The sequence below is a fragment of the Ptychodera flava genome, chromosome 2 (genome assembly GCF_041260155.1).
Source record: "Ptychodera flava strain L36383 chromosome 2, AS_Pfla_20210202, whole genome shotgun sequence".
NCBI classification, from domain to species: Eukaryota; Metazoa; Hemichordata; class Enteropneusta; family Ptychoderidae; genus Ptychodera; species Ptychodera flava.
Genome location: NC_091929.1, coordinates 43,724,128 through 43,747,255, shown reverse-complemented (window position 1 = coordinate 43,747,255; position 23,128 = coordinate 43,724,128). Strand labels below are relative to the sequence as shown.

The window sequence follows — 23,128 nt, the reverse complement described above, 5'->3', positions numbered from 1 at the left end:
TTGCTTTCAAGATACTTAATCTAGTTATTCTAGGGCTGCCTCTTAAAATCAGAATACGCTTTTTTTAAATATCCACTTCTGAAAATTAATCCCAGCTATATTTCAAACTTCGAAAGCGTCATCCTGAGAACGTTGGTTGTAATAAATAGGCCCAGCTGCAACCACTGATCACAAATTTCCCATTCGAAGAACTCCGAACAAGAACGCTTGGTGAGTACAATTGCTAGTTACAACAAAATTGTTTAGTTGATATGTGCGAACGTTTAAAATTTATTTGGTCTCGAGGGAATACGGCTGAACAAAGCTGCATGTTTCCAGAACTAACCCCAAAGTCCGTGTTGATATGCAACTTCATATGACTCGTAATGAAACACAACAAGGGAATTAAACTATTTCTACAAATTTATTTTACCTTAGTCCGTGCCGGTACACTGTCGTTTAATTTCTGTCTATTTGCTTTTATACGGTTAGCTGGAGCTGGAAATGGAGTTGAAATTGCTTTTCCTCATTGGTTGTACAGTGTACATGTTAAACGCGGTAAGTATTATACAATAAACTTCTAACAAGTGTATGTCTCTACCCAAAACAACCGTATTTCACCAATATTGGCGCAAATAACTGAATTTCTTGAATACATTTAGTAGCCACAATTGTATTGAAAGAATTGCTGTCCAGGTGTCCATTAAAAGAAGGCAACTTCACACATCGGGTTTATTTTTGTCAGTGATACGATCTAATGGGTCGGTACTTAAGGTAGAATTCACATTAAATCTGAAATCGTTCAACCAATCTTACCAAATCATGACATTACTATGATTGCGAATACTTTGCATACTGCAGCAACTTTAAATGACTCCTCCCGCAAAAGTAGTAGAGCAGAAAAGTAACGGAAATTTTGAAATTTTGAATCTTTCAACAAGGTTCATTTGGATACATGATGATACGCCACTGAATTGAGGTGTGTATTGATTTTGAAGTCTTTAAAAGGTCATCAATGGTAGGTCTGCTTGTGTTCCATTTTCGGCGAAAGGTGCTGCTTATGATAATGACTGAAGTTCCCTTCACGAAGAGTTGAGAGAATTTATCCGTATTTTTTCTTTTCATGTTTACCTGACAAAAATTAGCTAACTCTATTTGAGGGCTAGGGTGTCGACGTCACGTTAAATATACACTAATGTAGACGCCGACATATTGCCTTGTTATAGGAAAGTCTCAACGTGACACAGAACCTGACCGCGTCGAGCGGGAAGCAAAGTGTTGCAGAGGGGGATAGCTCAGAAGTGGAATCTTCAGAGTCTGACGATGAATCCACGCAAACTCCACAGGTAAAGTTCCCCTTCAAATACTAGACTATCCAATGCAGCTTTATTCACTATTCTTTTACTAGTCAAAGTTCGCTACTAAAGCCTTCGACTCACAAAGAAAAACTGCTAGACTTAAATGCAGTCGACGTTATAATCAGGGACACAAACGATGAAGTCAACGAGACAACAGTCAGGAGGTGAACTGCGAAAAGCAGGAAAATAGTTTATGAAGGAAAAAACAAAGATTGCTTTCAAAGGAATTATAAAATTAAATGTTGTCTTCAAACGAAAAAGCGAAACAAAACAAGGCCACCATGTCCTCCAAAACAGAACTACAATCTACGCAAATAAATGTATGTATAAACCACTGCAACTGCAAAAATGTACTCAAAATTCAACAGACTTTTCACTTAAAGAAAACTTGACCGAAATTGAAAACACATGAATCAGGACAAAGGACACAGAGAACTAAAAGTGAATAAAAAACACCTGAAAAATTGTCAAGTGTTTTTGCTGTGAAATTCCGAAGAATATTTTGACAGATGTCGATATCTTTGAACTAAACAAAATCTTGGAATTTATCACAACTAAAAATGTCAACAAAGCAGAAAAGGTTCCTGACGAGATGCAAACAAAACATTCGCATAATGACAATGATGAACAGCAAACAATCATGATCAAAATATCCATTCAAAGATAGGTCGACGTGGACAATATTCAGGTAACATTAGGCACTATCTCAACTTAGACAAATATGTAATAAGACGCAGCTATTGAAGTAAAATGTATCGCAAAGATTTCGAAACAATTGTAACGTACACGTATTGTATCAAACAAACACCAACATGGTTTATGAAAATGAAAGCCACTTTATGAATATATTAGAAACATAACATACGTGAATTTAACATCAATGGCGCACTACACGAAATAGTGGCGCTACGGGCTCACAAGCCTTACCTGTCGTTACAAAGGCTGATATCACATTTAACGAACGTTATAAACCTATTACTTTGTATTTTGCATCATCTTAAATCTCCACGCCGACGACATATTTATATGCCAATGTTTCTAAGATTAAACCAACACAAAACAACAGGCATGTCCTACAGCGCTTGTCATTTGACTTAGGAGTTTCATCGTTTGGCACATACGGATTTCTTGACTGTAACGTACAAGTTGTTTTACTCTGACACACAACATCAAATGATTTGAAAATTGCCGGACGTTCTATTATCGTGCCGAATCTTTTAAAATAAAAACACTGTAGCAGAGCTTTTACCTCTTGCAAAAGCGACGGTTACAGTATGATACCGAATAAGATTCAGGCATATGATTGGCTCAAAACTTGTAAGCCCGATCAACCCCTAGAGGTAGCTCACACAGTGTGCTGCCTCAATGGTCGTGACTATACCACAAGGTTCGACCATTTCGCATCAAGGGGCGTTATTTGACGTATTGATTAGTCATTTTTATTGAGAATATCGAAATTCAAAATTGAAGTTTTTCTTTATGAAAATGACCAAAATTGCAGTTTGGTCGTTGCTTATGAACCTAACGTCAGTATCCAGTCATAATCATTGTCGACCACTGTCTTTTCTCAGGGTGATTTACTTAACTGGTCTTGCAAACAATTACCAAAATTCTTTACTCTCGATGATGCCAATCAAAATATCCCTCTCTTCGCTGTTTATACCTATGATCTACGAAACCAATCGCCTTATCGCCACCAATGTCTTTGCATTTCGCGAACTATCAATTGTTGGAGATCACTGCTGGTTGCCTTTCCATGGACGTGAATTCTTCCCTGTGTATTATGCATTCTTTCGTAGTCTAGTAAATCTAGACGGAGTATTTTTGCCTTCGTAGAATTCGCCGTCGAGAGGTAAAATTTCTGCTGCAGTGTATTTATGTTGTATAATAAGAGAACTTTCAGTAATCGACACATCCTTTGATGTTGTGTGTTAGAGTAAAACAACTTGTACTTCATAGTAAAGAACTCTGTGTGCCAAACACTGAAACTCAAAACTTAAATGACAAGCGCTGTCATATCTACCAAGAAGTTCTAATCATAGCATATAGCTAGAAGGAACAAAAATAAGAGAAACAGCCTTATTAAAGCTCATATCGTACAGGAGGAACCATGATCCAACTCATCAAATAAATATGACAGCCGGTCTGTACGAGGAACGACAAATGAACCAAACGACTTATTAAGAGAAAACGCCTTGGTTTAAAACTCCCGTTAAGAAGAATCACGAAAAGAATCGTTGATGTGACGTAAGTCATGGGGTCAAGGTTCATATACAACTCGATTCAGGAACGTCGCCATGTAAAAAAGTATAAGTACGAATCGTGATAGAGATTTCGGATAGGGTGTGTTACAATTGTATTAAATAGAGCTTAGCATTACCAACTTCCAATGGCCATATTTAATACTTCCAAATTTAGCATTCAGGAACAATTGCTGTGCTTCACGAGTTGCAAATAACGCTCCTCCTCAAACTACTTTGTTGGAGGCATATTAAAGGTATACTGCCACCTATTCCAATTTTTCCACAGTTACCATAGAAAGAGAAATTCTAACCAATCACAGATTTTAAGTGGTTGGCCGCTTTTTAAAAACAGCGCCCTCACATGGGCATTTTGAATACCAAGGTACGCCCCTTTGACCATATATGGGCATATTTAGATTACAGGTGACTGTATACCTTTAAGGTGGAATGCGCCTCAAAAGTGAAAGATTTAAACTTTTGTTCAAACTTTCCTGAATAACACTTTCGACCAGGATCTCTTACCAAATCAAGAATAAAACTTATGCGTCATGGTGTAAAATTTGGTACCAGAGAGACAAATTATCTAAGATTTCCCGATATTTGAAATTCAAAATGGCCACCATCCCTGTGTTACCTCTATGAGGAAAAATGTAATGTTCGATTTTCAAAAAACTAAGACGGTGAAAACTTTTCTTACACCGAGAGCTTTAAAATGAGCCTCCACAAGTGATATATCAAAAGAGAATTGTAAAAGTTTGAGAGTCTGAATATCTGTCCCCGAGGCACATTCTACCTGAAGACACACCGACAATGGTGGCTGAATTCAAGTGACTTATCTATTTACGCTTACTGAGTCAGCCGTCGATGTCTCAAAATTATTTTCTTTCTTTTTTTCTTTCTTTCGAAACAGCAAAAGAACTACACGCTTGGAGGTGAGATATCTCATTAACATTAACAGTTTCCTTACAATCTTTGAAAACACCCTGTAACAAACGAACGATAAATCTCTTGGTTTTCCATCAATACTATATTGAAAGTATTATGACACAAGCGTACAAGCTAATGTCGATGTCGATGTAGTTGTGCATTATTAACAGCCTTTTCAGATTTTTATGTATTTTGAAAGGTAACAGAATACATCTTGGAAGTCGAAGAATGATGATATGCATATCCAAAAAAGATTCACATCAACTTTTTCTTTCTACATGAACAGTTGTTCGCTCTTAGATGAAATTTGAAAATTCAACGAAAACCTTCCGTGAACCAGCAACATATTTCATAAGTTTATGAATTTTCGTGAGTGCTAATTAGCACTGATAAGATTGTGCGATTTGTCACAAGAATTTAATATCTTACAAAGAAATTTTGAAATGCACATAACTGTCAATGGAAGTACAAATATAAAATTCACAGTAACAGGAACACGAACATATAGCTAAAGCTTGGTTTTTTCAGTAAGCTCCGGCAAACAGCAACGGTTAATATCTAGGCAATGCTCGTCTTACATTCTGATTGTCCAATTGGTAGTCTCCTGTCAGAAGAAAAGTCTCTGGGCAAGACTATTGATTACAGATAAGAGGGGCTACATATAGCCAGAGACCCTAGATAAACCCTTCTGACTTGTATTGGAAGGTTTCTCCATAGTAAACCTGGCTTACTGTCACTCTTAAAACTTGCTGAATATAATAAACAAGTTTTGGGTATAATGGCATCTGTTTAATCGGAAAGAAATATTTATGGTATAATGCATATCATCGTTATTATAATTATTCATTTATTGCACTATTACATTCTATAGGGTCTCTTTCCGAAGTTATAAACCCAGATGAAGAAGGCTGCATGTGCATGAAGTATGAAATCTATTGCCAGCAGCCCAGCGATGATCATCACTATTTCAAGAATGCCCGGAAATTCTGCAAGTCTCGATCATTCACTAAAGGTCTAAGAGGCCAACTGGTTGTCATAAGGAACAAAAGAAGCGATAGAATTCTACGCAAATTCATCAAAGATAATAAACTGCATAGAGCCCCATGCACTACCAACAAAGGTTTCTGGATCGGTCTGGATGCTCTCCGTCAAGACAACTTGTTTATCTGGAGTAATAACTTTCCCACGTGTGGATATCGTAACTGGGCTCCCAATCAGCCTGACTATGACGGGAAAAATAATAAGCGTTGTGTTCAGCTATCGTAAGTTGTTTTGATTGATCGATGAATTTTCTCATCTACATTTCAGCGTGTCTGTGAACTTTTAATGTAGCATTAGCTATCTCTTGCATGGGTGTTGGAAGTGGTTTTGATAATAGCAGTCCACCGATTCATCAGGAGAACGCTCTTTAAAGAAGGATACGCCCGGGGACAGATATTTTGACTCTCAAATTTTTGCAATTCTTTTCTGATCTACCACTTATAGGGAATCATTTTAAAGCTCTTCGAGAAGGAAAGATTTCCACGTCTTACTTTTTTGAAAATCAGAAATTTCAGTTCTCCCCCTAGAGTTAACACAGAGATGGCTGTATAAGTCAGTTAATTGTCATTCTGTGGTATCAAACTTTTCATGGTGACCCCTGATCTTTATTCTTGATTTTTATGGGTATAGTCAATAGTTTCACTGAAAAAAGTTTGAGCAAACGTTCAAATCTTTCACTTTCGTGGCGCATACTACTTTCATGAGAATACTTTGAACATAGAAAGACTGACCTCCAATTGAACGCGTGGTGAAAATGGTATTACATTTAGGGTTGGTGAGGTACTAAATGGTTAATATGGGGAATATCTGCGCATGACATGGCTAATATATCATTATTCCGATAAAATTGAAGTGTTTCACTGCTGAAATAATCCAAAAGTACAGGAAAGCAGTCAAATTACGGGAACAGACTTTTGAGTTGACCATCCGTAATTACAAGAGTTATTGTCGTTACAGTTAATAGAGAGTATATCGTTAGAGGTCCAAGAAGACAACTTTAGATAATATTCAAACGTTTGGGCCCAATAATCTGCACTCGTGTCAAAAAATCACGAGCACACCCTTACGTTGGGTTGGGCTAATAGTGTTATTGAGGAATTGTAAGCAAATGCATTCCTACGAATTTTGCCACGTTTCTCCTCAGTAAACACCGATGACCATCCTTAAAACCTTTTGTCTAAATCTTCGTCGCAAAATTATTTTTTAATATCTCCTCGCGACAGAAACAATTCCAAATAATTCAATCTTTCTTTAATGCTTCAAATTGTTTACTCAGTATTAAAATCACATGTATTACATTAAAGACTATGTGTGAACTATTGTCCTTAAAAATTCCACGTCACCCATGAGCAATAAAAAAACCCATTTTAACGGTCTTTGCAAGAGGAATACAATCTCTTTTATCTAAATGGACAACAGAATGTTAAATTTAACTTAAAGTGGCACTCCCCCTCGGTAACATTTTTAAAACTCATTTTTTTAATGCCAACAGTCGATATTTGACGTGGCGACTGCGAGTGGATCGCGAGATATCGATAAAAACATATCCTAAAAAAAGTAAAAGTTTGAATTCCGGTGGTCCACCTAAATTCAGCTTCCGAACATCGAACGTTCGGCACTGGGGCCGTTGTCAACTAAGCTATGGAGTACGAGTCTACGCTGAATTGTTGCTAAGCAACCATTTACACAAAACAGCCAAAGAGGATATACACTTTTATTATACACAATATCATACATAAAACGCAAACAACCCAAATATGAAAGATGTGTGGAGTTGCTTTCCCTTTACTATCGAGTCTACGCTGACGCAGCTGTACGCCACAGTACCACTCGCGTCGGTGATCGGTCATGCCCAGTGGGAGAAAGCCGAGTCTTACTGACTCGGAAAAAAAACCCCGAAAAACAAAGTTTGGTGATTCACCCAGAATTCGCATAGGTGACTAGCACAGTTACGCGCGGTTGATACATGGCGGCCGCCGTGTGGTAGGCATAGACGCATACCACGCGTTTGGCGGTATGTATCGAACCACGCGTAACTGTGTGGCAGACGACAAAATGTAGTCATCAGAGGCGGCTAATATTTTACACGTAAAAACTGGTATCTATGTGGTATTGATTAAAAATATAATACAACTGATTGAGAATAATGAAAACGACAAAAACTAAGGAGAACTTTAAAAAAAATTACCTGAGGTAAAGGCATAATGCTGTATATAAAGTCTTCGCAGTGGGAGGTAAAATTGCGTCGTTCGAACTTATTATGGACTCCTTAGAATATCGTCAATCAGCACAACAACAAACCTTCGGGAGATTTCGGGTCATAATGAGAAACGATCGTAATGCGTGTTTTTATCGATATCTCGCGATCCGCGCGCAGTCGCCACGTCAAATATCGACCGTTGGCATTAAAAAAATGTGTTTTAAAAATGTTACCAAGTGGGAGTGCCACTTTTAGTACAGTGACAAAAATGATAGCAATATATGGTCCACATATAATTATAAATTCATTGACCTAATAGGTACAAACGCGGCGACAATGGTAAGTGGAGCGACGAATACTGCGACAGCCAACCAAAGGGCTTCATCTGTGAAATTCCAGGTTAGTGTTGCACATGTAGGAAATTAATCACTCTTCTTCAAGCTTTCTCCAGATAATCCAGTTTCCTAATCATAGCACAAGCATTCCGAGTGTTACTTTCCCGGTCTGCTTTTTTCTTTTTCCCCTTTTTTATGGACTTCGAACCATCCATCCATCCATCCCATCCATCCATACATCCATCCATACATACACACATCCTTACGTACATACCTACATACATACCTACATACATACCTACATACATACATACATACATACATACATACATACATACATACATACATACATACATACATACATACATACATACATACATACATACATACATACATACATACATACATACATACATACATACATACATACATACATACATACATGTATGTATGTATGTATGTATGTATGTATGTATGTATGTATGTATGTATGTATGTATGTATGTACGTATGTACGTACGTACGTACGTACGTACGTACGTACGTACGTACGTACGTACGTACGCACGCACGCACGCACGCACGCACGCACGCACGCACGCACCGCACGCACGCACGCACGCACGCACGCACGCACGCACGCACGCACGCACGCACGCACGCACGCACGCACGCACGTACGTACGTACGTACGTACGTATGTATGTATGTATGTATGTATGTATGTATGGATGGATGGATGGATGGATGGATGTATGTATGTATGTATGTATGTATGTATGTATGTATGTATGTATGTATGTATGTATGTATGTATGTATGCATGCATGCATGCATGCATGCATGCATGCATGAATGCATGCATGCATGCATGCATGCATGCATGAATGCATGCATGCATGCATGCATGCATGTATGTATGTATGTATGTATGTATGTATGTATGTATGTATGTATGTATGTATGTATGTATGTATGTATGTATGTATGTATGTATGTATGTATGTATGTATGTATGTATGTATGTATGTATGTATGTATGTATGTATGTATGTATGTATGTATGTATGTATGTATGTATGTATGTACATACCTACAGCACGTGTAATTTTTGCGAGTTTTATACATCATTTCAGTTATTGCTGCTTAGATGTTAACACTTAAGATATAATCGTATTTGCATACATATACATTATTGTGCTTTACCGAATTTTCAACATCTTCCAAGGCAATGTGTCATAACCATATATCTCTATCGCAGTTGTATATATTTCCATCCAAAACGTTCGTAATAGTGTTCAATATTATGTACGAAATTGTTCAGGGTTCATTACACCAGGGCAGATGAGCTAACATTTGCAGATTAAACCGACATCACTTCACCATCCAATTATCCCAAATTAGTTCCAAACGTGTTAAATATCTTGATAGTTCTTACTGATGTATCGTTTATAGATCCCCTGTGTCTTCACCGTCACCGTTGAAGAAACCTCAATAAGACAACTCTTTCCAGGAGCTGGATAACAAACATTCTCTCCAGGACTCACTTAGCATTTCTTGCATGTTAACTATACACGAACGTGATTAAATAAAGTCGGAATGTAGTATATTCTATTATCATGACTACACATATCGTTATCTATCATTGTGCTTATGTTAATCTGTTGCTATTGATGTCAGTTATAAGGGAATGCGTGGCTCGGAACTGAGTATAATAATAAATTATTATAAACATTTGGTCATTTTTTTCTGAAAGTAACTTTCAAACACTCTCTCCAATAATCAAGATTTAAAAATCAGGAATCATCTCATAGCATGTGGCATCTGCGAATGACAATTGTTCACAAGATATAAGGACTTGAAATTGAAAGTCGTGGATACCCTTCCGATGTTAACTATATGAAAGGAAGTGTAACTTCGATTTTTATACAAACATGACTATGTAAACTTACAGTGAATTTCAAAATAGCTTGGAATTTTAACATGCTTGGCTGATAAGAAAAACGTTTCTGCCGATAGATCATGGAGTCACATGCATTTATTACAAACGATCGCTAAATGTTGCAATTTAACCCAAAACTTTGACAATTTAAACATGCTACCGCTTTCTCTTGCCTAAGCGTTACCTCGATTGCGCATTGTCAATATGTTAATCCCGAAACGCTTAATGGATTAAACGAATTTTTCAAGTTCCGAACGGTCAACGCCTTATGATATTTCCATGGAGGCAGCGTTGCAAGTGTACGTCGGGTGATGTTTATAGGCGTGTAAAAATCTCGACCAAAGGTTTCGCGCAATTTCATTCAAAACTACTCATTTCCGCTGAAGACAAGCTGTGCAATTTAGCGATGAGTTATCGCATGGGTCTGGTTGGACATTGAGCTGTAGACAACATACCATAGTTCAACCTCGTTCTCATTATACTCTCTTGCAGGAAAATTATCACATCGCGACAAAGCTTTTTCTAGCATATGGTACTTCTTTCCAAAACAAACAGAGTCACCTCAACTATATAATGTAGTAAAAGCATATTTGAGCTCCAAGAAACATAATTAAGAATACGTCTAACCATTTAAATTAGTAAATCTTTCGAACAAGACAATACTAAAATGGGCGTTACTTAGCGTTAAAATGGCAAGACTTGTCTAAAACCCTGCATGGATAAAATACATAGGCCAAAACACTGAAATCAATCACATCAAATCAAGTCGAGTGTATTATTATCATTGTAAATTCATCCTTCAAGCTGTTGGAGTCGCCCCCATCATCTCTCATATACCTGTCGCCACGCATGGTTGTATAGATATAAAGGTGATAATTATAAAAGGGGTGAATACCATCTTCTCTTCGGTATTGTTATGTCACCATGGTTTTCAAACAGAGTTCGTGCAACAATTTTTTTTCTTATGACGATGATGACGATGACGACAGAGGAAGAAAGGGACATCATACAGAGTGTATTCTACGATATCTCGCCCCGAAATCTTGGATACATGATGACGTCATTGTCACTTGGTATCAACATAGTATATATTTACCTGACACACGTTATGCACGTGACTGTGCACGCCTGACCACGTGGTATCCACTATGGCCCGGTAAAAGAGGGCCGTGAGAGATGTAGCCCTCCAGCGGCCACTGCAAGCTACGAAAGTAGAGGGCACTGTTGCATTCATCATACCTTTGAACGAGTGAAAAAGTAGTTGTTCAAAACATACAAACATGATAAGCAATTACAGACTTGGGGAAGCTTTGAATCTAGAGCACGACGACCTAAGAGATGTACAAGTTAATCAGGCCCACAAATACGAGGAGTATAGAAGCGCCTGCTGAACTAGCAGATGTTTAGTCAGTTCATATATATATGCAGCTATAGCAAGTAATTTGATCCCTTTCTGTTTCATTTGAGACAATGGAGAGCAACAATATCAACCACATATTAATATTCTCCGCAATTCATCAAAGTTACAAGAAGTATTTGCTCCCAATTTGACAAATTTTAAAATTACAAGGAGTGTACTGTCAGGGAGACGTTATAGGGTCCCTTGTGCAAAGAAAATTATCTTTAAAAAGTCATTTCTTCCATCAGCAGGTTCAATTATAAACTCAAACTCGATGTCGTTGTCACAAACGTCTAGTAGTTTTTAAGTAGCTTCTGTTTACAAGTTTTTCAAGTTTTGTATCAATGTTACTATTTACATGTGTGTGTGTGTGTGTTTAACCTTTTCACTGAATAATAGCGCCCCACTTTATAAAATGCTCTTACCATTTGTTCTATTTAATCTGTATTTGATGAGCTTGAAGGCAAATTTCTAGGTGGACAATAAAAGTATTTGATTAGAATCGAACATTCTATTATCTATTAACACGGCTATTTCACTGACAGAAAGTTTAAGTTGCAGAGGCCTCTAGAGGTAAATCCCAGCCTGAAATTACTTTAAAATTCACTTTATCGGAAAAGACCCCGCCCCGTCGCAGTAATAATCTAAACAGGTAAGCAGAAACGTGGATAGACAGCAATGATTGGTATTGCACTGAGTAAAAAAATGTCGGCATGAGCCAGATTCCTTGCTTTTACTGGCAGCCTGCCAAGAATGACCGAAGAATCCGGACAAGAGGCTGCCAGCAAAGCGACTGATCTCGCCTTATGATAATTTAGCCTCGTTATGAAAAGGTTCTTACAAATTATAAAGTGTGGCTCACTGGTTTTAAAATAATGTCAGATTTGCACATGACTGCGGGGTTATATTAGAGACTGCTAATATGAAAATTACAAGATGATATGGCTATAACCCTTCCTTCTCTATATTTTGAATCAATTAGTAGCACAAGGGAAGTATCGCAACGCATTTTGTTCTGTCTATAATTTGTCATAACACATTCGCTCAGAATGTCCCGATAGAACATCTGAGATTTTGTATCTTCTTTTTGCCTAAATTCATGACTCTCTCTAGCTTTATATCAAATCTATACGTTGTGAGTAAGTCGAGTAAATTGCTATAATGTTCATTGATTGCATATTCAATACGGCATATTTTCTTGCAATACCGTTGTTAATGATACGAAATCATTGTCTTTGGAAATATCATACTACTTTTAGTCCTCGGGCCGGAGGGGTCCATCATGCGCCCCCTCCCCACCAACCTACTACATGGGTATTTGTTTATTCTTTAGGATCTGCTGAACAAGAACAAAAAGATGGCAACATTGAATATTTTTGGATGCACTACCTCTTGGGCAGAAGGATCTTCAAAAGGCCCACAGGGAAACATTTTCAAAAGTATGTCATATTGATAGTGATATAATATATGACAAAATAAAGCTTAGTGATCTAATGCATATTTATGTGTCCAAGCTGCTAAACTCAAATTTTCCAAATCCCGATTTCAAAGGAGAAAATTTGGAGAATGATGAAGTGTATGTTCCACATTTGTCATTCAGTAAACGCGATGACAAAGGCACAGTAAAATTAATCTGGAGTCAGTAGTAAAGTCTTGTGAATTTGGCGCAGTTGACACTACAAAAGATGTTGCAAGGTATCTCAGAAAGACAATGGTTGATGTATTTTTAAGATCCCAGTACTTTGCAGTAGCCCCCAAGCGCACAGTATCTTGGAAGTGTTGATTTTCAGAAATTCCTGACTTCTATGTTAAAGGGAAAAGAATTTGAAATGACACCAACGATGAAAAGAACGGTCTATTTGATAGGTCAGGATATCGTTGGGGTAGTGACAAATGGTCTGTGGAAACTCCCTGGAGATATTCTTTCTGCATGACATTTTGTCACATGTTTATGAGTTCTGAGCTGATTACACTTATAAAGAAGTTTGGACAATCAGATATCTACTCTGTCTGAAAGATTCAGTCGCGTGCGCCCGCACGCGACTGAATCTTTCAGTCAGATATCTACTCTGTCTCCCATGAATTCCAGACAGCCATGACAAGGACCCTGCAAGAAACATTTGTGCGCATGCTGACATCTTCACACAAAAGTAAAAAGTACAATACCTGAAAGTCCATCGATCAAATGGTCAAATAAATCAATTTCAGAGTGGCAAAATGAAGGATAATTTGGATTTTTCGCTTTCTGACCATTGGTCACTGCATTGCAGATATCCTGACCTACTGAATATACCATTTTCTTCACCATAGGTGTCGTTCCACTATCTTTTCACGCCAAGATATACGTCAAAAATTTCTGACGTGGTGCTTCCACCACATCTTCATCACTTTTAAGACAATGTTCTTGGAGGTCATTGCAAATTACTCGATCTTGAAAATGCAGCAAGTATTATCTGTCTGAGATAAATTGCAAATAATTTCATGGTGTCAACTGTGCCCAATTCATAACAAAACTTACAGCTGACTCTATACAAATTGAAGAGCTGTATACAAGATAGGAACGAAATGTGTCTTTGTCGTCAAGTTTACTGAATGACAAGTTTGGACCATATATTTCATCATTCTCTAGCTGAGTTTTAAAGTTCTCCCGTTTGTAGTCAGATTTCGAAAAAAACTTGTGTTCAGCAGGGAGGACACTTAAATATGCATAAGACCACTAAGCTGTATTATATCACTATCAACACGACATATTTTTGAAAATCTTACCTTGTGGGCCTTTTGAAGGTCCCACTACTTTTCAATTTCTGCTCAACCTGAGCTCCTACACTGTATGTACTGTGCACGACAATGTTTGTGATATTGTGCCTCACTTGCAAACAAATCAAACCCCCTTGATTCTAGTGAGAAGAATTTCATCCTTTTTCTGTTCTGCAAAGTCAAGAAAATTCCTCATGCCACCATGCTCAAACTTTCAATTTTTTTCTGTTGTCCATGAATCTTTAGTTTTTACTTTTCAACGACCTTCTTTGTTACAAAAGATGCAGTGAGCTTTAAAAATAACCCCGTCCTGTCCTATCCAGGGGTTAATGACCGAGTTGTGCATGATGTACTGGCTTCTGACTATTGTTGACTACTAGTCGTCTAATGTTTCAAGTTTATCATAAACCTTTGGTAACAGTTACGATGGTTGCCATGCTTTCCAGTGAATTATTTTGGTATGAGATCACCAGAGACTTTCATCCTTTGAGATAACCCTATAGGTTGTGGAAGCCTTTGTGGAATGAATTATGAAAATATATGACATAAGTCTGCTTTCTCTTACATCTTTGCCTTATAGTATTTTCCTTTTTCTCTCAATCGATTCCTCTCAACTGATCCAATGTTATTTAGGAATATTATGCGTTAGTTACCCTAAAAAATCGTGACCAACTGATATGTATATTGATCACGGTATAGAATCACGGTAAAATAAGATTTTCCAACTACATGTAATAAATTCACTGTATTGTGGTTCTAGGAATAATTTTTTTTTAGAATACCACCCCATTTCTTGTTGCGTAAAGTCAATTTGTTCTTTTCGAATGCTATACAATATTCTACTTTCTGTATCTGTTTTAGTAATCTTTTGAAAATTAAATGATTTGGTTTCTAATTTTCAAGCTTTGCAACATAAATATGACGTTAAGCGATCAAAATTAAGAAAATTACCAATGTGCAGAGGTTCTTATCTCCAATTACTATTTGTCTTGCACTAGGAAAAACATTAAGAACAACTTTACTAAAATATAATATGAGAAAGACCTCCCAAAACGTCATTGTAAATTCACAATTATACAAAATACGTAATAATGTTTCAACTTCCTTTTTACAAAAACTACATTTATTTGAAGGAGTCCTTGCTGGTGCCATTTTAAACAGAACACTATTGGTAGGTAAAATGTTATGTAGAAGTTTAAACTGGAATTCCTGAAGTTTGGTATCGATTGTAACCTTGTAAGGAAGACTGTAAAGATGAGACCAACAATCAATACTTGTATTAAAAATATGATTGAAAAAATTCTTATTTCGGAGAATATTTTAGAAAGACCAGTATCTAAGCTGTCTAAAACCATAAGGTATATAGCATTTCAAGCAAGTTTACTTCATCAAGGAAAGAATGTTGTACCCTCACCCCTAGTTTTGGCGTATCCCATATGATACACGCAAACTAAAAATTGACTTCAGAGAAGAAGTGTATTGTTAAATATCTAATGTTAACACTTATTTTCCTGTTTTATGCAGGAAGAAATAGCCTGAATACAAAAAACTGTTACAGAAAATCACAACTGTTACACGGTATTTGGTTAAAAAAATCAAAATTGTCTAAAAATCATTACTAGTCTTTTATACCTTCAGCTGTGGCAGTTTTAAACTCGGAATTTTATACGTAATTTATCGATTTTTCCCCAAGATTGTGTATATGTGTGCAATTTTTTTTTTTATTGTAAGTCAGGAGCTTTGTGGTGCCTAAAGAAAATTTTCCATTTGTGCGCATGCGTGTTTCATTAATGGACAATAAAGTAATTTGAATTGAATGAAGCACACAAATGTACACAAATTTATTCTGCTAAATTGCCATTTGTCTGAGCTTTCCAAAAGTGTAAGTTTTATGTTTTTTTCATGCTAGAGAGCATAGAGTTACCCCTATCCTCTACCCATTTTTCGCCGTTTTTCGTAGTACATGCTTATCAAAAACCTGCCGAGAGTGGTAGCACATACAAAGTTATCAAATGTTGACATTTTTTTTCTTGAACTGATTCTAAAGGACAAAAAATGCCTGTGTAGTGGGTGTATGGCGGTGAGCGGTGGGCCCCTTCAGCCCGCGGACTAGATTGAATTTAAATAAATACAGTCTCACTAAAGTGAAGAGAAAGAACAAGTTATTGGCGTAACATGCGCATAAAAGGAAAGCGTTCTCCATATCACGCTGTTCATTTCTAAATGAACAAAAAAGAACCAAAAGTGTACAACTCTGAATATCTACACCTAGAATTTTGTATCTGCAGAGAAACAAATTCTCTCTCTCTCTCTCTCTCTCTCTCTCTCTCTCTCTCTCTCTCTCTCTCTCTCTCTCTCTCTCTCTCTCGTCTCTCTCTCTCTCTCTCGTACGATGAACTCCCTCTCTCGTACGATGAACTTAACAAAATTGCCTCAACAAATTACGGTTTCAGAATTTTAATGTTCGGCAATATGTTACTTTACTGAAAATATTTGTTATGTGAGTGATATGAAATACTACGCAGAAATAATTATAAATGGGTAATGGCAATGATGACAGGTTTTTCGAGTTAAAATCCGTGTGTTATTACTTTAATTGTATGCATGACAAACAGACAGTACATCATTCTTTCTATCACATAGCGATTTTAATTCCATGTTAGATTCTGATACTGTAATCAAAACATGCCATCTGTTTTCTTCGGATTAATTCGTTCTCGACTGTAAATCTTCGTCCAGTCTACACATTAGCAGATTTGAAAGAAGAGATTTCATATCGGTCTGATCCCGAGCATTTCTGCCGCAAAACAACTTTACATGCACTGTAGATGTGCAGAATAACTCGAAGTGAGAACTGTGTATTTTGATAATATTTTTATCACTTTTTCTGCAAAAGATCACACATCTTCAATTTTCCTTTAGTGAATTATGCTGAGATACAATGTCTTTGCTTTGTAAACACGACATATTTTGGAAGGTATATGATGGTATTGTTGACAAAGCAGTTATAGTCTGAATTAACATTGAATCAGCAGCAGTGATATTGGATATTTATTTTCCCATAAGATGAACACTGTACATTTCAAGATGATAGCTTTGATTACAACAAGAACGGGTAGTTTACAAACAGAAAAAAAGAAATAACAGACGGCGAATGGAAAGTAAAGCTTCAGTGTACTTGTCGTATATAATACAAATATTTGTGATACCTTTTCAGTATATTTTAATATAAAATTATTTACTTGTTTGCTAAATCTGAACACGTAGTAGACTGGAAAATTTGCTGAAGCCGCAGAGCCTAGATTTGTCTGGCATGGCAGATTGGTTATAAGCCTTATGATTTCAACAAAAGTAACTTTCGTCAACATATCAAAATTCACTTGGAATAAAAATAGCTGTCAAAAAGCGATAGAATATAATACATCAAAGATTCCCGCTATCTCTATGCATCGCGGATTAGGGGGGTGGCTCTCCTAATTCGCATGGATTTTGTCTGGTGCCGGTTGAAATGAAAAGTCCGTTACTTTGATTTGTAATGTCTCAACCCCTGGAAGTGATATCAATAAAAGGGACCAGAATGATCCATCTGACAGCGCAATCCCGGTTTGGTCAGAACTGTGAATATTGTGAGTATACACGGTGAGTATTGCAGACTAGTTTTGTTACCTTTTTAAATGTTTACCTTTATCTTGCAGCGAGAGGCGACACAGACTAATTACTGCTATATTTTTATTCTCTTGACCCCCGCGTCAATCTTTTTTATCCAACCTTTTGTATAAGCGTATGCGAACTCGAAAAAGTCAGTACGCCGCCGGATTGCTCTGTAGCTTACCTGCGCCCCTATCATTCTTGATACAAACCAGAGTTCCATGCGACACTATAGGTTAGAACACTAAACATACAAAGGATCAAGGGAAAATATTGGAGACCCGTATAATGGGGTAATATTACATTGACGTCTGCTCTGTTTTCATGGCGTGTCACAGTTCAACTGCAGTTAATTAGGAAAATTCTTTTAAATATGATCAAGAATTGTTTAACACCGATATACTGTATGCAAAGCTGTATGGAAAGTTGACAATTTGACTGATGGAAAAAAGACATTCGCGTCGTCGCCCCATTTTTGGGAAAAAGTCATGACAACAAAAACGTTTGTGGCCAAGGCTAAGAGGAACCACTTTCTAAACTCAAGAAAGTATAACTTTAAATTTCTGTACTATTTGTATGACTGCATTTTTTCATTCTCCCTCCAACTACAGTCGTAATGCTCCCTAGCTTGTATTGAGCCTGTATTAGATTCTGTGTATGTGAAATGCTACTGTTGACAGTCAAATTATGCCCCGGATATAACTTAAAATCCCAGTTTCTCTATAACTGGAAGTTTAACATGATAAGGCCAGTTACCTATCTTCAAGTTGCAATATGGATCAAAATTGTCGATTTGTTTTCGTAAAACTATAGCAAATACACCATACTACGTTGAAGTACTCTTCCTAGCTAAGCCTTTAACCAATCCCGGCACACAAACACGTTCATTTCCATACTTTGCGGCCGCCTAGAAAAGCTGTTTTTCTAAACAAACTTTCAAAACAAAAACATTGGCGTTTTCTGCTGTGCACGTGACAAGTACCACCAAAATTGATGACTTCTCCATAGAGTGCACGTTTGAAGGGTGATGTCGACACAATGACAGAACGTGACAAATATAATGAATAATTCACTGTTAATTTTGCGTTTGCCTAACTTTGGTAGCATCTCAGTGTTTCTGAAATATACGTATATCGATATGATAAAGTACAGCTCTTAAATGATCGTGTGATTGATTTTTCTCGCCCATATATCAGCGCCGTGCTATATGCACCCACTGCATGTACCGTGGACGTTCGATCGAGCGTCCAGACCACGTACACCGTTCTGGTTGTGTTCACCGCGTGCCTGGCAGCGTTTCCGCAATCCTCTCCCCGTTGCATGTTGTTACATTTTTCATATTACAATGTAAAAGGCGAGATATCTGCAAGCTATATTTATTTGAAAGCTTTGCCCACTTCAGTATCATCCACCACTGCAGAAGATCGGCAACTGTCTTGCCCCTCAGTCTGGTCTTGCATGGCCATGTCAGCGCGTCGACGCGTCGTAAATGAGATCATGACCATTGATGATGGAGACTGCAGTTTCTCTTTGTTTCCGAAAAATGCCTATTTGACCTGAAGGACTCCAGATTATCAATGAATGCTAACGGATCTGAGTGATTTGTTACCTCTATTGAATAATCAATTATTTCCTTGCGGGGGGACTACGGCACAGTTCACATTACAAATCGTAGGGTCCGCACGGTGTTGGTAGGTCGGCGTTGCATATGGGACTTGGGTCCTTGCCTGAGGAAACACCACTGGCTAGTGAACGAAGTTGATCATCGCATGGAACTGCCGTTATATACGCCACTTTGCATTACGTCTGCACTCGCCACATATAAAGTTTGAGTTCGTCTCAGAGTTCGTCTCCTAAACTCCGATCAGAAATGGACTAAAAACTTTTAATTGAGTAGTCGTCAAAATCGCGTTTAACGCCCGAAATACTTGCTCAGGAAATCAATGAGACTACAATGAGACGAGGTGAAATGGCTGGGTAGCAAACAAGCCATGCTGACATTAGTGACACTGCACAGGCAGATCGATTCACAGACCTTTGTTTTGTCAAGGGTCTATCAGGTCTATGATTAAACTTCTTGCCAGTAGCAATCATTGAAAAAACCTCGCTGGGCTATATCGACGCAGACTGCCGGCAGCCGCTTCAGCTGTTGTCAGTGCATCTAAAAAACTTCCCCTTTGCCTTTGCAGTCGTCCTCGAGCATTTGGCCGGTGGTGGCTCGGCGGAAAGCACAATAAACAGTGGCAACGTTGGTGTTTTCTCGAGAAACTGTAGACACAATCTGCCTCCTCGACGTGGTGCAGTAGTCGCTTGTTACACTTTCTCTGGTTCCATCTTTCGATCTGACGAAACAATGTTTATTTTGCCGACATTTTTTGGCTGATTTCTTCCATTTTTAATAGGCTGAATCAGTCAGCAGAGACCCGGGGCGCGGGCAGAGACCTTCCTGACCGCTTGCCCGTGGGAAGGCTAGGCATGTTGACACGATGTTGCAATTTCGCAAACCGTTACCATATACCAAATACGCATGCGTACATATTCAAATATTAGAAATGACGTTTCAAATTCTGTGCTTTACTCTCGCAAACAGTACGTACCAAAACATCAATTTATTTGGTAATTAAATCAATTTACTCAAATTAGAGTCATCCCCGTGTTCCTGTTAATGGTCGAATCTGCAAATGAAAATGCTACGGATTTTTCTATAACGTTAAATCTTCGAAATAAGAAGGTCAATTCTGATCCATATTGCAACTTTAATTTAAATCTACCGGTGCTCCAATGCCGTAATGGATCTTAAAAAAAGCTTCGCACTCAACATGTAAACTTGCAATTTTGAGTATTGAAAAAATTAACCAATAACTTCAAGATATATTGTTTACATCAAATTAAATGGTGTCATTGCTCCAGCTTGTCTATACTCTGCCATCAAAACACAGCTTTATTAGACCGTCATGATTATGCCCTTTATTGAAAGCATTCTTTTATCGTCACGTGTGTTTTTTATCCTCCCTGACAGAAACAACCGACAATGTTACTGATTGTGTTACTTGTCGCCTTTGTTGTCAATGTAGCCTATGGTCAGGTAATTGAAATTTCATCATTCTTTTGAAATGGTTTTTGAAACTAACTAACGTCAGCTTATCCGTTGTAAAGTATATTCCACAATAATTTTGTCAAACATTTTGGTGCCTATGTGTTGTAAAGTTGATGCTTTTAGGCCTACGTGCTACCCTCCGTTTCCTTTTTGCGAAGTTGATGGGAACATACAAGATACGTTGGATTTCAATTCGATGCTACAACTCTGTGTGTGAGACAGTTTTAGCTTCAGTAAACATCTTCTAACTTTCAGCTGTTATTATTTCCAAAAAACAGCTACATTGTAGATCAAGTGCAATCAACTGTTCAGCTATCGGTCCAGACAGAGTTACTCAACGCTGGTTTACTGTAACTAATCAATGAGTCGGTGACTTTGAAATGTGTGGTGATACCCAAGCTAATCGTTTACATTGTATATACAATGTATCGGTCTCACATACCGTATTGTGACACCGAGTTGAAACCCATTGTAAGACTAAAACTTAAGGGATGGATATTCTGACTCTTAAACTCTTACAATACTCTTTTGGCCTACCACTTATAGGGACACACTTTGAAGTTTATAAAGTATAAAGAAGTTTTAATTTCCCAATAGAGATTACACAGGAAGACGGCCATTTTGATTTTTTAAATATCGGTAAATATAATTTGCATCTGTAGTCCCAAAATTTAAATTATGGCCTCAATTTTCATTCTTGATTTTGAAAGAGAATGGTTGAAAGTTTCCTTGAGGAAAGTTTGAACGAAAAGTTTAAGTCTTTTATTTTCGAGGGCACGAACTGCCTTCAGGAATATTTGGCACAGATATCGCTTTACGTACGCTATGGTTACAACATCTAATACAATAGTTGATACTTCTTTCAGTTTCTTAACCCAATCGGGTCGATAAAGTTAACCACGATATAGAGGGAAAAAGAATAGAAAGTAAAAAAAACTTAGTTTGTCATATAGGCTTATATTTAGGTACTTCAATGGGTATTTCACATTCATAATGCTTAACTAATTGAGAAATTTTTCACTTTTCCTTTTAACGTCATGCAAAGTACCAACATAATGGTGAGTTAACGATCTCTAAATATTGTATTTGATCTGTGAATACATCATTAAGTGCAATGTTTTAACAAATGTTAGAGTTTTACACATTTTACAAGAAATTGAGAAGGTAAAAGGATATTGAAGAATCGACATTTAAATTGATCGAAAACGATTATTCCATTCACAATCGACCTTTAATAGTTCAATCAATCTGTGAAGGAAGCTCTAACAGAAAGTGCATGATCAGCGGTCTTTGTAAGATTTGAGTTTTCTTACCATCTATGTAGATTAAACCATTGACAGTAGAGGGAGATCTTCCCCTCTACTCTGTATGGTTAAACCACTTAACAGAGACAAAAGACGTGCTGTTGACTTGATTTATTCTACAAACGATTACTTTCCAGCTGAAATGTTATATACACAACTTCTAGTAATTCGTTTACGCTTGTTTGAAATATTTTGCCTAAATGTCAAATGAAAGCTATTTCTTAGATATAATGTTTAACAGTAACATCAATTTCCTTTTCTAATGCAGGATCGTATGTCAAACACTTCGACGAAAATTGTATGTGTATGCTGTATGAATTTTACTGCCAACAACCCGATGACGACCACCCTTACTACGCGAACGCGGAGGCGTATTGCAACACGAGATTCGTACAGAATGGGGGCCCTAGAGGTCGACTAGCCGTTCTGAGAAAAAGCGTTGTTGATCTCAAGATACGCGAGTTTATTATGTACAACAACTTGGATGGCCCGCCTTGCATCACCAAGTTCGGTTTCTGGATTGGTCTGGAAGATACTCTCAACGAAGATGAATTCATCTGGTCTGACGGTGAAAGCCATTGTCAAGATGACTACCGCAACTGGGCTCCTGGTGAACCGAACAACAATACAAAAAAAAAATAATGGTGGACAGGACTGCGTACAGTTATGGTAAGGACACTGTTTATCTAAAGAAAGTAAAGATTGCCAAAGTGGAGTCCTCCGTTTCTGAACCTGCCTTTGGCTTTACAATGCTTTAAAATTTCAAATGATATCAAATACAATGAGTCACCTTTATCGTCGAAATTGCAGCGTCATAAAGATAATTTGATTCAACATATTTCATCATGGTTGTGATAGGACACAGAATCTAATTTGTTCAATCTTTTTTTTTCGCTGC

The 23,128-nt window shown here is 37.4% G+C and overlaps 1 protein-coding gene across 1 annotated transcript; it reads left to right on the top strand.

Moving 5' to 3' along the window:
- The first annotated feature begins 164 nt into the window (after positions 1-164).
- On the top strand, positions 165-22,872 carry LOC139150414 (macrophage mannose receptor 1-like). The gene is made up of 7 exons (XM_070722778.1): positions 165-210; positions 521-537; positions 1,206-1,325; positions 4,491-4,512; positions 5,379-5,769; positions 8,068-8,147; positions 22,499-22,872. The coding sequence occupies exons 2-7, from the start codon at positions 526-528 to the stop codon at positions 22,870-22,872; spliced, it is 999 nt and encodes a 332-aa protein (XP_070578879.1). The 5' UTR covers positions 165-210; positions 521-525.
- The last annotated feature ends 256 nt before the right edge of the window (positions 22,873-23,128 follow it).